Source organism: Euphorbia lathyris, chromosome 7, assembly GCF_963576675.1.
Source record: "Euphorbia lathyris chromosome 7, ddEupLath1.1, whole genome shotgun sequence".
Classification (NCBI taxonomy): domain Eukaryota; kingdom Viridiplantae; phylum Streptophyta; class Magnoliopsida; order Malpighiales; family Euphorbiaceae; genus Euphorbia; species Euphorbia lathyris.
The window spans coordinates 28,665,257-28,678,051 of NC_088916.1; the positions used below are offsets into that span (position 1 = coordinate 28,665,257).

The 12,795-nt window shown below is 34.1% G+C and overlaps 1 protein-coding gene across 1 annotated transcript; it reads left to right on the forward strand.

The window, feature by feature from the left end:
- Positions 1-463: 463 nt before the first annotated feature.
- Positions 464-2,983, forward strand: LOC136236062 (tryptophan aminotransferase-related protein 4). The gene is made up of 5 exons (XM_066026170.1): positions 464-761; positions 1,084-1,378; positions 1,453-1,736; positions 2,165-2,448; positions 2,649-2,983. The coding sequence occupies exons 1-5, from the start codon at positions 499-501 to the stop codon at positions 2,693-2,695; spliced, it is 1,173 nt and encodes a 390-aa protein (XP_065882242.1). The 5' UTR covers positions 464-498; the 3' UTR covers positions 2,696-2,983.
- Positions 2,984-12,795: the final 9,812 nt, after the last annotated feature.

Sequence of the window (12,795 nt, forward strand, 5' to 3'; positions counted from 1 at the left end):
TCTTTATATAAAAATTCATCAAATTCCGAAATTGTGATGAAGAATGAAAATCTGAATCACCTAATACTCTGGTTTTGTACAATTTGCGATCACTTTTCCTTCCTCCAAATTGCACCAAAACTCCACCTTCTTTAGCTAATGCTCTGCTCCATTACGCAACAACCAACTTACCTCCACGGCAAATCCAGGAAAATTTAATTATGTGAAGAAATTGACACCAAACCATTCAGCTCAAGCCATTAGTGAATATTTGTCAAAAAAGATTCTATTTTGTTCCAAATTGAAACCATTGAAATAATATTTAGTGGAGAAAACGTTAACAGAGTTAGAGTTACGTAGGCAAATACTAATTTTGGCAAAGGTTGGGGACTTATTCTGAAATATGGGATCCAATTGAACTTTTTTTTTTTTTTACGGATCCCCCCATAGGTAAGGAGTATATATATTGTGTTGGTGGTAATAGAAGAGGAAGGAAGTAGAGGGAAGAATCAAAGAAAAATGTCAAAGAAATCAAACTCAAAGTGTTACAAATTGATTTTGGGAATATCCATAATTCTGAATCTGTTATTGATATACAAAAGCTATAATTATGAAAAAAGTTGGACAAGAAAAGCAGCAGAAGAAGCAGAGGAAGCAGCAGCCATATCATGCTCTGGCCATGGAAGAGCTTACTTAGATGGTGCCGTCTGTGAATGCAACTCCTGCTATGCTGCTTCCGATTGCTCCCTTTTCGACCCTGCTTGTCCTGCTAATGCTGAAGCGTATGTATTTCTTTCTCTTTTTTACCTGTTACCTGAATCAATTTTACCTTAATTTGTTCATAACCAAGTTAGATTAATGACTTAAAACGGTTGATCTTACAAAATTAACCTGTTTTCTTGTCTGTTAGAAATAATTATTCTTAATTATCTCTTTAACTATCTTCAAATACTAATTATTTCTCTATCTATGCTTAGTATTTGAGGACAGGTGAAGAGATAATTAACAAATTTAACATTGTCATCGTAATAATGAAAGCAGGCTGTATTAATTTCATTTCTAGGGAAATAATGTGTTGTATGCAAATTGGTTTGGTTATGTTAGGGGGGATCCACTATTCTTGGAGCCATTCTGGTTAAAAAATGCAGCGAGCAGTGCAGTTGTAATATCAGGATGGCATAGGATGAGCTACACATTTAGTGATCAATCTTTCATTTCCAAGCATCTTGAAAATGTTATTCGAGATCTTCATGCTAAAGTAGGAAATGCTGTAACTCAAGGAAGATACATAGTTTTTGGAGCAGGCTCTACACAGCTTCTTAATGCTGCTGTTCACTCTTTATCCCCTCATAACTCTACTTCCCCTGCTAAAGTTGTTGCTTCTATCCCATTCTTCCCGGTTCGGCTTCTCTTGTTTCTTCTCTCCGATTGATTCATCATTTCTCGAATTCTCATTCCTTTATATCCTTGCAGCTTTATGAATCACAAACGGAATTCTTCCGGTCGGTGGATTACAGGTTTGAAGGGGATACATCCCTATGGAAAAATAAGTCAGATGATTTGATTGAGTTTGTAACTTCACCAAACAATCCTGATGGACAGCTGAAACATGCTGTTCTTCAAGGTTCAAATGTGCAAGCAATTTATGATCGTGCCTATTATTGGCCTCATTATACTGCTATTCCAGCCCCCGCTGATGAAGATATGACCATATTTACACTCTCCAAGCTTACTGGTCATGCTGGCTCCAGATTCGGGCAAGTTTTTCTCGCAACTTTTTATACCTTTTAAGAGAAAGAGATGGCTAAATTACATACATTGCATCATTTCACGTTTTGGTGTACAACTTTCAATTTTACATATAAGAATGTAATTGCGACCGGCCAATCTGAAGTCAACGCGACACATTAGCATTTTTCATCCTACTAAAAAGTGGGACTTACTCCTTTTCCAATTACTAAAATGGCCTCGTCTCCTTCCTTTGTTTTCTACGGGTTTTCTCTTTTTCCCTTTCTCTCTATAAGTGGTTGACTTCGGGTTGATCGGTCATATTTATACACTTTTAGTGGAAGATCACCAAAAGATTATACACCAAACAGTGAAATAATACAAAGGCACCACATATGTAACTTACCCCACAAAAAAGATATACAGAGTTACCATTTTTTTGGGTTTGGTTGCACAGTTGGGCTATTGTAAAGGATGAGGCAATCTATAAGAAAATGGTACGGTATTTGCAGTTAAACACTATGGGGGTTTCTCGAGAAACTCAAGTAAGAGTTCTAAAGCTCCTTAAGGTAGTAGTTGTTGGAGAAGGCGAAAACAACATATTTGAATTTGGACATCCCATAATAAGGAAACGTTGGGAAAGATTGAATGAAATAATATCAAAGACAGATCGTTTCTCCCTTCAAAAAATACCTCCTCAATACTGTATTTATTTTAACAAAATAAAAAATGCTTCACCAGGTATGGTAATCAAGTCTCATCTAAATATTGTAATGTAATTTAGAAATTATATAAATAGTTTAAGAAATGGTTTCAGCTTATGGATGACTAAAGTGTGAGAGAGAAGAAGATAAAGATTGTTATGAAGTGCTTAAAACTGCTAATATTAATGGTCGTCGAGGAGCTCAATTTTTCGCTACTGATCACTATGTGCGTTTCAGTCTTATCAGAAGCCAAGATGATTTTGAAATATTTGTTGAGAAGCTGAAACAGTTAATATCCAAGGAAGATGATGGACCAAACAGAATGTCATATACATATTCATCATAGGTTAGGTTAGGCATAAACAGAATTAAAATGTTTATTCTACAGAGGCCATGTCTATTGACCTTGTTCGAATGTATTTGTGTCTGTCTCCGGTGAGCCATTAATTAGAATATTCTCCACCACCGGTTAATCTTTTTACAGAGTAAATACTTGGAAACAATTCAAAAAGTAAGAATCAATTAATTGTTGGATTGGATGTCAACATTCTTTTACTTTGTCTAATCATAAACTCTAATCATTACCATAGCCCATACTTATTAGCTTCCAAGGTATGGTTATCATACTTACAACTCTCTTTATGAGGGTCTTTTTGTCTAAATAATTTATGAAATCACTGTGTATTGTACAACTAGTCGAAAACTACTAGTGCGATACATGAGATAAGAAATTTTTGTATAATTTAGATAAATAAATAAATAAATTTATATATTTTATTTTTGAATAATTTTATATTATGTATATTTTAAATTTCAACATATTTTTTATTGATAATTCAAATTAAATTAAATTAATTTTGAAAATAAAAATTGATTAATTTATTTGAAAATTAGAGGTCATTTGCCTTTAGGAATTAAGTTAATTCAACTCTTTTTATGTGTTGGATTACCACCTTTACCGATCATATTATCGATGCTAAAAAGCTCATTCTCTGAGTAGTAAAGAATTTTTTCCAACTCCTTTCATTTTACTACATTATAAATTTTTGTTGAAATTGCAATTGGACTCCTCAATCTCATTTATACATATGAGTCTTATTTTATTTTGCAGTTTGATGACTCAACTCAATTACGAGATGTTTAGAACGTCACAGATTGATCCTCATTTTCTGTATACTTGAACGTTCATTTAGCTATTGAGAGTTGAGTTTCAATGTTAATTTAGTAAGTTCTTAATGATTATCTATTTTTCATTTTTAAGGACTTGATGTTTGAAAATGAAAATTTGTCTCTTAATGTTTCTTTAATTATTAACTCCAATCTATAGTACAAGTTAATTTAGCCTATACCTCTAATTGTTATGATAATGAAATAGACGAAAATAAAACATGATCATAAGACAAGTTGTTGGAAAAATGATAATTAAAATTTTTATTATTTAAATCTCTTTAATTTCTGAAAATGTTCAGCTCAATGACTTTAATTAATTGAATTAATTTCGATGTCCGTTTTCGGCTCCTCCTCAATAACCAGCCTTTAATTAAAAAATTAATTGAATTAATTTCACACGTTTATTTTAAACATTTTTTAATACTGAGTGATTACAATTGCATTTAATTTTCTTTAACTCAAATTAATTTACAAACTTAATACTACATTAGAAAAAATTAATATTTGAATTAATGGACCAAAAACATTTCCATTCCCCTCTTTTTATCTCTGTCTCATTATTTTTATTTATTTCTAATATTATGTACAGTAATAGGTTCAAACCCTTACCCTTGGGTGGAAGTGTCATTACCGCTCGATCACATCCCTTGGGTTATGATTTATATAATATTGAATTTTAAATATAATTTAATTTAATTTTTAGGGTTTTATTATATTTTAATATATATTTTTTTTTTTTTTTTTTTGGTAGAAAAGGAAAAGAAAAACGAATAACAACAAACTACCCAGGAATTAGTCTAGGGAAGCTAACCCCAATCCTATCTTCTAAGAGAAGATGAGAGATGAAACTAGGGGAAACAGGAAGGGTAGTAACGCCTAACGTCCCTTCATGGCCCGCCGCCGCCAAGCGATCAGCAACACGATTCTGCTCTCTAAAAATGTGTCTGAACTCTACGAACTCAAAGGAGGAGCAAAGCCTTATAATAGCTTTGATGATTAATATATTTTTTTTAATTAATCTTATATTTTATTATTATTATTTTAAAGAATTCCAATTACAAAAATAAATATGAAAACCTATATATTAAAATTGCAGAAAAGTACAAATCATTGATTTTTTTGTAAAATAAATAAATCACTCGCCTTTAATTAAATTCTATAAAAGAATTAATTAATTTTTATTTTCAAAATTAATTTAATTTAATTTGAATTATCAATAAAAAAATATATATATTTTAATTTAATCCCTTTTATCTAGAGATAATGTCATTGGTAGGGATATGTTTAGATTTTCTTAAAGCATTTTTTGTACTGGATTCATATTTTTTCATCTCTTCATTTATATATCTTGGATCTTTACCTTTTCGGGGGTGCCAACCTGGTTGGGATGTCCGTTGGGCTAGGTCTATATTTCAATAAAAAAATATACATAATATAAAATTATTCAAAAATAAAATATATCAATTTATTTATTTATTTAAATTATATAAAATAAAAATTCATATCTACAGTATATCACATTGGTTTTTCACTAGTTATTTACAATATACAATGATTTTATAAATTATTTAGTTAAGCCATAAGATTCTTCGTAAGAGAGTTGAACCTATCATAATGATGCTTTTATAATTAGACAAAAGTTAAAGAATGTTGACATCCAATCCAACAACTAATTGATTCTTACTTTTTAATTGTTCCCAAGTATTTACTCTGTAAAAGATTAACCAGTGGTGGAGAATACTCTAATTAATGGTTCACCGGAGAGCAACTGTTTACTATTATCTGTGATGATTCAATGAGTCAATTATATGGGATGATTCAATGAATCAAATATATGTGATGATAAACAAAAATTTTCTGTTTTTTCATAAAAGAAAACAAGATAATACTCATATAGGGAGACAAACTACAACCACTTATATAGGGAGAAAGACCACGACCATCCATGTTGAGAGAAATACAAGAAAGAAGAAAAAACTTTAAATAAAAGAGAAACTATCAAACAAATTGATCGAAGAAATGTTTATCTTCCGGCTAAAAGCCGGAAGAAAACCTCAAAACCTGAATGAAGAAGTTAAGAATTATCTTGACGACTAAGGTTTTGCTATTAGATAGAAGTAGACATGTCCATAGGTCGGATTGGACCGGGTTTGGACAAGGCCTAACAGGCGTCTATGTAAAAATGTTCAGCTCAAACTCAGTCCACTATTAATTTAGCGGGCTTGGACCGTGATGGGTTCGGGTTTAAAAATCAAATCACAAGTACATCCTATATAAAACCCACCTAAAAAAAATAAAATTTATGATTAAAAATAAATATTAATTATAAATATGTAAATTTTCTAATTAATACTAATAAGGTGGGTCTGGATGTACCGGCTGGTGCTATTTTCATCAGTTCCGTCCAAAAAATAAGTGGACTTTAGCGAGTCTGGACCAGGATGTCCCTAAGATCAATTTTCATTATCCAAACCCGACTCAATGGATACGGGTATGGATGAGTCAGGTGGATATCCGGACCCGTGAACAGTTCTAGATAGAAGAAGTTTTGAATTGGTTATATATATAATAGATATTAATTTTCGGGAAAAAGTATCAATAATGTATAGTACTGTGTTGTTAGGTCCAGTTCTTTGGTCATTATTGTTAGAACTAGCAACCACAAACCATGAAAAGTATTTCCATAATAGAATAGAAGTTAACCATAAACAACACGTTCGCAAAAGTTTTTGGAGAATTTAATTCATGTCAATTTAGGTGTTGTTTGATAAAACTGAAAATTAAGTGCTGAAAAAATAAATACTGAATTTTAAGTGCTGAATATTATAAGTGCTGAAAATATTAAATGATTTAATTTTTAAAAAAGTATGAGTTGATAATGTTTAACTTAAAATGATAAATTAAATATTTTGACTTATCAAAATAAGTGGTTTTTAACTTAATTAACTAATTTAAGTGGTGAAAAAACAACTATTATCAAACACACTTAAATTAAATAAGTGCTTAACATTTTAATTTAAATAATTAAGTGCTTTATCAAACAAAGCCCTAGTTAATCATATCTAAAGAGTTTTTTTTTTTTTTTAAGAAATAGTTTGACACTCACTCTTGAAGCATACACCCACTCTTGGAGTTTTTCACTAAGATGTATATCTTAGTGAAATTTAATTATTAGCTTAAAATTTAATTAGTTTCTTAACCTATATTTTAAAAGTTAATTATATATTTAATTTTCTAAAATCATCAATTAGATTCTCCATTTATATCTTGAAATTCAACTGGGTCTATCATCTAAAATCGCCAATTAAATCCCCAATGTATGTTGAAACTACCAATTAGATCGCTTCCTTAATTGAAAAAAAAATGGTTTGATTTTTATTTATTTTCGATTTGGTTTTTATCAGTATTTTATGATATTTTTAGTTTCAATTATCAATTCACGTTTAATAAAAAAAATCAGCTCTACAAAAATAAATATTTTATATACATATATAAATAAAGTATTTTGGTATAATATCTTAATTTTGATTTGGTTTAACTAGAATTTTTTTTACTAAAATCGAAACCTAAAATATTAAAAAATACAAATCAAACTGGAACTAAAAATATAAAATAACCTAACCAAATTTTATTTCAATTATGGAAGGATCCAATTGACGGTTTCAACATACATAGAGACCTCATTGGTGATTTTAGAAGGTACAGACCTATTGAATTTCAAGATATAGTTTAAGGATCTAATTGATGATTTTCGAAGGTTAATTAGCTAATTAACTTTCAAGGTATGTATTGGGAAAAATTATAAAACTGGACCAAATCGGAGGCTCATTTACATATTTAAACCCATTACAAAACACACTACATATCTAGACTATTTCATTTAGCAATTACCCATAATACCCTTCATACATATATACATATACAACTTAGACGTTTCCTTCCTTTTTCTAGTGGATTACTATACCCAGCCCCAATTTCCCACCCTCAGCCCCGAAAAAAGATGAAACCGCCCCTTAGCAAAAATTTGAAATCCCTAAACTCTCTCAAACTCTCCCAAACTCATTTCTTTCCGAAATCAAAGATTGCACGTATAATGGCAAGCAATCCTGATCCCCGGGAAGAGACGAGAACGACCAAGCCGCTCAAGTCGATCTATTTTTTCGATTGAGCATATAATGATTTCTGCTAAAATTTTTGAAAAAATTCGGAATCTCTAATGTCGGGCGTGTGAACATTACGCCCCACCATGTGGTAGGGCGTGATGTTCATACGCCCCACCACCACCAGGTGGGGCGTGTGGCTATCACGCCCCACCACATGGTGGGGCGTAATGTTCACACGTCCCACCACATGGTGGGGCATGATAGCCATACGCCCCACCTAGTGGTGGGGCGTGATGTTCGCATGTCCCACCTGGTGGTGGGGCGTGATGTTCACACGTCCAGTACTCTGAAAATTGGATTTTAGGGGTTTAGGTACCGAAAAATTGACGAAATTGATCGTAATGGAGTCTAATGTTCGTTATTTATTTTTTGCAGGTTCCGTTAGAAGACTTTGGAGGTAACGGTGTCGATTACAGTGCGGAATTTTTTCCTGTACAGACGTTTGAAACATACCAGGAAGCTGTTAACTGGGCAAAACAGATGGTGATTTAGCTTGGGTTCGAGTTAACTATAGCTTCTCACAAGACATGGGGTAAGTTAAAATGGATATTGGTAAAATGTGCCCGTGGTACAAAGAATACTCACAGGACTAGGGATATGGATATGGAGGAAGTAGTACGGAGGAATACGAAAACTAAATACTATGGTTGCAAATTTCAGGTGAAGGTTCTGGAAATCACTAGATTAGGGGGTTGGGTGGTGAATGGGGTTGCTGGGGAGAGAGGACAGGACAATCATGGATTGATTGTATATCGTCAGGGCTATCGACAGATGATCGGACTAAGCCCGATTCAAAAAAATTGTTCGTCAAATGAGTGTAGCTCCAGCAAAGCCTTGTGCTATTTTTGCAGCAATTAAAGAAAAACACCCTAAGGATTGCCCGACCCAAAGACGTGTATAATTACAGGGAAAATAAGGACTAAGAGTTTTGAAGGTCGGGATGTAATCAATCAGTTTTATCGGCTTGCTATAGATATGGAGTACATACATTGGACGCAAGCGGAGCCGGGCAGCAATGTTGTGACTCACCTATGGCACATCCTACTTCGATCACCCTGTTCTGGTCCTACTACTTGTTTGTTGGTATGGATTCAACATATAAAACAAACAAGTATAAAATGCCATTTTTTGAGATCATTGTGATGACGCTTTCAAACAAGAACTTCTTGATTACATATGCAATTATGCAGGATGAGATTGAGGGTAGTTATATGTGGGTTTTAGGAAAATTGAGGCTTTTGGTTGGAGTTGATGTGCATCCGACAGCCAATGCTACTGACCGAAAATTAGGCTTGATGAGGCCAGTTAGTGAGGTTTTTTCTAAAACTCATCATTTGTTGTGTACATGGCATATTTATAAAGATGTGGAGGATAGAGTATGCAAGTTGTGTAGATTTAAGTATTTTGGAGTTATTTTTAAGAATACCAAATGGAAAAATATAATTGAAGCCCCGACAGTAGCCGAATATGAGGAGGCAATGATAAGCATGAAGAATACTTCTGCCAAATGGCCTCATGTGATACAGTATGTAGAGACCACATGGCTAGTGCATAAGGAGAAGTTCTGTCGAGCATAGATGAACAAGGTATTGTACTTAGGAAACACAACAACTTGTTGAGTGGAGAGTTCACATGCACATTTGAAGGAGTGGTTGAATTCATCTACTGGTGCACTCGATACAGTGTGGGCAAAGGTGCATAATGACATTGAGGCTCAGATCGATACGATCAAGTAAGACATTTTTTCTGTTATTAAATTTAATCTTTTTAATTGTAACAAATTAGTTTTGTAATGTGTTTTACTGTATGTAACCAGATACTCACTTGAGGACTCGAGACGAAGATCTGCGGTGTATCACTATGTAGCTCCTTTCACGTACCTCAACTTACATGTTTCATATTACTATTTGTGGGTACTGTATGATGAGATGGTACGTATGCGTGAATTGAGTGTGGATGTGTTTCAGCAATGCGGATGTGTGTTGCCCATGACTCATGGTATTCTTTGTTCATGTGGACTTAAAAAATATATTGAGTCGAATACGTCGGTTAGTGTGGAGCGCATCCATCCTTTTTGGAGAGCTCTTGCATTTGATGGTTTGAGTGACATACCAGTTACTGCTTCCATATATGGTGACGGGTTCGAGGATCACCAGTTTTTTCACTCTCTTATGGAAAAGGTTGACAAATAAGATCCTTCAATGGTGCGTAGCATATCTGTCTACATCCATAATCAAATTAACCCGGATCAAAGTAGTTACAAAGAACCCGAGGTCAAAGACATAGTTAGAGGTAGACCAAATGGGAATTCATCTATGAAGGGAAATCCGAGTGCATAGAAGTACAGTCAGGGTGCACGTGGTCGTGCTCGGTCTTCTACTTCGAGGAGTAGTCGTAGTTGAGGCCGAAGCTCATCGTCCTTTGTACATAACAACAAGATGTCAGGTATATTTTATTTTCGTAATAAATAAGTTCATGTTAAAGTAAATATATTATCACTGACGAACTTCATATGTTCATATTTACAGTCGGATTTGATGCGGATATCAGTGGATATCCACATTTACGTAGGGTTCAGGGACTAATCGTACCATATATTACTGGATACCTAGATGTTGTATCAGACGGTAACTGCGGATTTCGTGTTTTAGCCGACGCCATCATAAATAATCAGGAGGAGTGGAAGTTGTTGAGAGTGCTTATAAAAAATAAGGTGCGGGCCCACCGTGATCTGTATGCGCCGGTGTTCTAGAACCGAGAAGATAATGCCCTCACGCGTATTAGATGGACAGGAGCGGAGTGTGGTCAATCTCACTGGATGGTGAGTCCGGATGACTTATATGCTGCTGCATATGTGTTGATTATAGTGATATTTCTTTTTACTACGCCACAATTAGGATGTTGTACTATACTGCCGATGCGTTCGGACGATGGCAGACCACCGGAGTGAGATATTGTCATTTGTCATTTGGGGAGTTATGAACACTACATACGTCTTTATTTAAGACCTGGATTTCCAGTGCCTCCCATTGCCATCCAATGGCATAGATTTCGTGATCCGAGTGTTCGTCACTTGGACAATATATATGCTGACAGGAGAACAGCTTGGACTAGATTACATTGATTGATGTATATGAATTTATGTGTTTTAATTAATAATATTTATTCATGAACTTATATTATTGTTACTGGTTTTAATTAAAATTGTATGGTATTTACAGGTTTTAAGTAAAATTGTGTAGTGTTAACAGGTATTTACGGGTTTAATCGGGTAACGAGCTAATTTTTTTTGCCATCCCGACACGCGGGCATGTGACTATCACGCCCCACCTTACGGTCGGGCATGATAGCCTCACGCCTCACCGTATGGTCGAGCGTGTGGCTATCACGTCCGCCCACACGGTGAGACGTGAGGCTATCACGCCCGACAGCAAGGTGGGGTGTGATAGCCACACGCCTGCGTGTCGGGAAGGCAAAAAAAAGCCTTCTCCCATCCAAAACCCCTGAAAGGACATTTTTATCCTTATGGGGCTAGGGGTGGGAATTCAAGGTTGGGTATAACAACACCTTTTTTCTATTGGGAATCCAAGCTTCAAAAAAATAGTACTATTCATTGAGACTCTTTCATTAGGAATCTTTCATTTTCCATACATCAATCCAAGATCCAAACTCTTCATGTAAGTATTATTTTCATTTTACATTCATAAATGTTTTTGGAACCATAGGTTTTGTATATTTGAAGTTAGTTTTGTGTATTGAACCTATATTTGGAGTTTTAAGATTTTTTCCGATAGCTTCGCGGTTTGCGATTTTACTTCGCAAAATTGCAAACTATGAAACCTTACGGTAGGGATGGCAATGGGACGGGAAAAAACCGAAAACCATGGGGATCCGAACCGGCAGGGTCGGAGAAAAACTGAAAATTTTAGGTGTGGGGCTGGGGGCGGGGGAAATTTTAGCCCCGAACATTAAAATTGGGCGGTGGTGGATATTACTATCCGCAAACCGCCTCCAAAAAAACGACCGTAAAATTCTCAAAAAATCCCCAAACAATAAAATAAAATAATATATATATATATATATATATATATCTAAGATAATTAGTATTTAAATATGATTAAAAAAATAATCAGTATTGTGATAAGTTAACTAATATTATTATTATAAAAAAAAATAAAAAAAAACTAATATTATTATCTACATTTATAACAATTTAATTTAGTTTTATTGCTACTCTTGGTATATCATATGTATTTAGATATATCAGTACTCAATGCTAAGTTTTTTTATTATATCAGTACTTTAATTTTGTTCTATTACTGCTCTAAAGTTATATTTTATAATTTCGTTTTATTACTGTTCTAAACTGATATTTTATACCAGTAACACGTGGCGAATTTTAAATTTGGGGATTAGGATTTGGGAAATTTTTTTAATTTTATTTGGAGATTGGGGATTTCCCGAAACCCGTGGAAAACCATGCGAGTGGGTGTGGGTGCAAAAAATCCTCGAACCTTTTTTTGGAGATTTCCCGAAACTGCCTCCAAAAATATTGGGGGCGGAATGGGGGATGCAAAACCGCCCCCGCCCCGCCCCGTTGCCACCCCTATCTTACAGGCTTCACAGATCATATAAAACCGCGAAGCCATAACATACACATATTTTTGGAACCGTTCAACTGCTAGCACGTCAGATGACTGAAAAACACAAAACCAATATACATTGAGCAACACATATTAGTTACATCCAAAGCACATATTACTTACGTAAACAAAACATATATACTTACATTAAAAATGTCTGCTGCTTCTTTAAAAGTTGGATTTTTGGAAGTTATCCATCTACTTGAGGAAGCACGCTCTTGTCTTTCCTCATATAGAATTAACGAGGCACACTCCATAGCTCAAGTATCCGAACCTATAAAACATTTCAATTCAAATCAATCCAGTTAAAATCTAACATCAAGTAGATCAAATAAATATATGAAGCATACCTGAAAAGCTTCTGATAGACCAACTAGCTGATATGGAATGGCCTTGTCATGGTACAAC

Bases quoted from the DNA above. Each gene is read 5' to 3' on its own strand.
- LOC136236062 (XM_066026170.1), top strand. From the start codon at position 499: ATGTCAAAGAAATCAAACTCAAAGTGTTACAAATTGATTTTGGGAATA. The intron at 762-1,083 runs GTATGTATTTCT...TGGTTATGTTAG, and splicing joins TGTCCTGCTAATGCTGAAGC to GGGGGATCCACTATTCTTGG. The intron at 2,449-2,648 runs GTATGGTAATCA...TGTGCGTTTCAG, and splicing joins AATAAAAAATGCTTCACCAG to TCTTATCAGAAGCCAAGATG.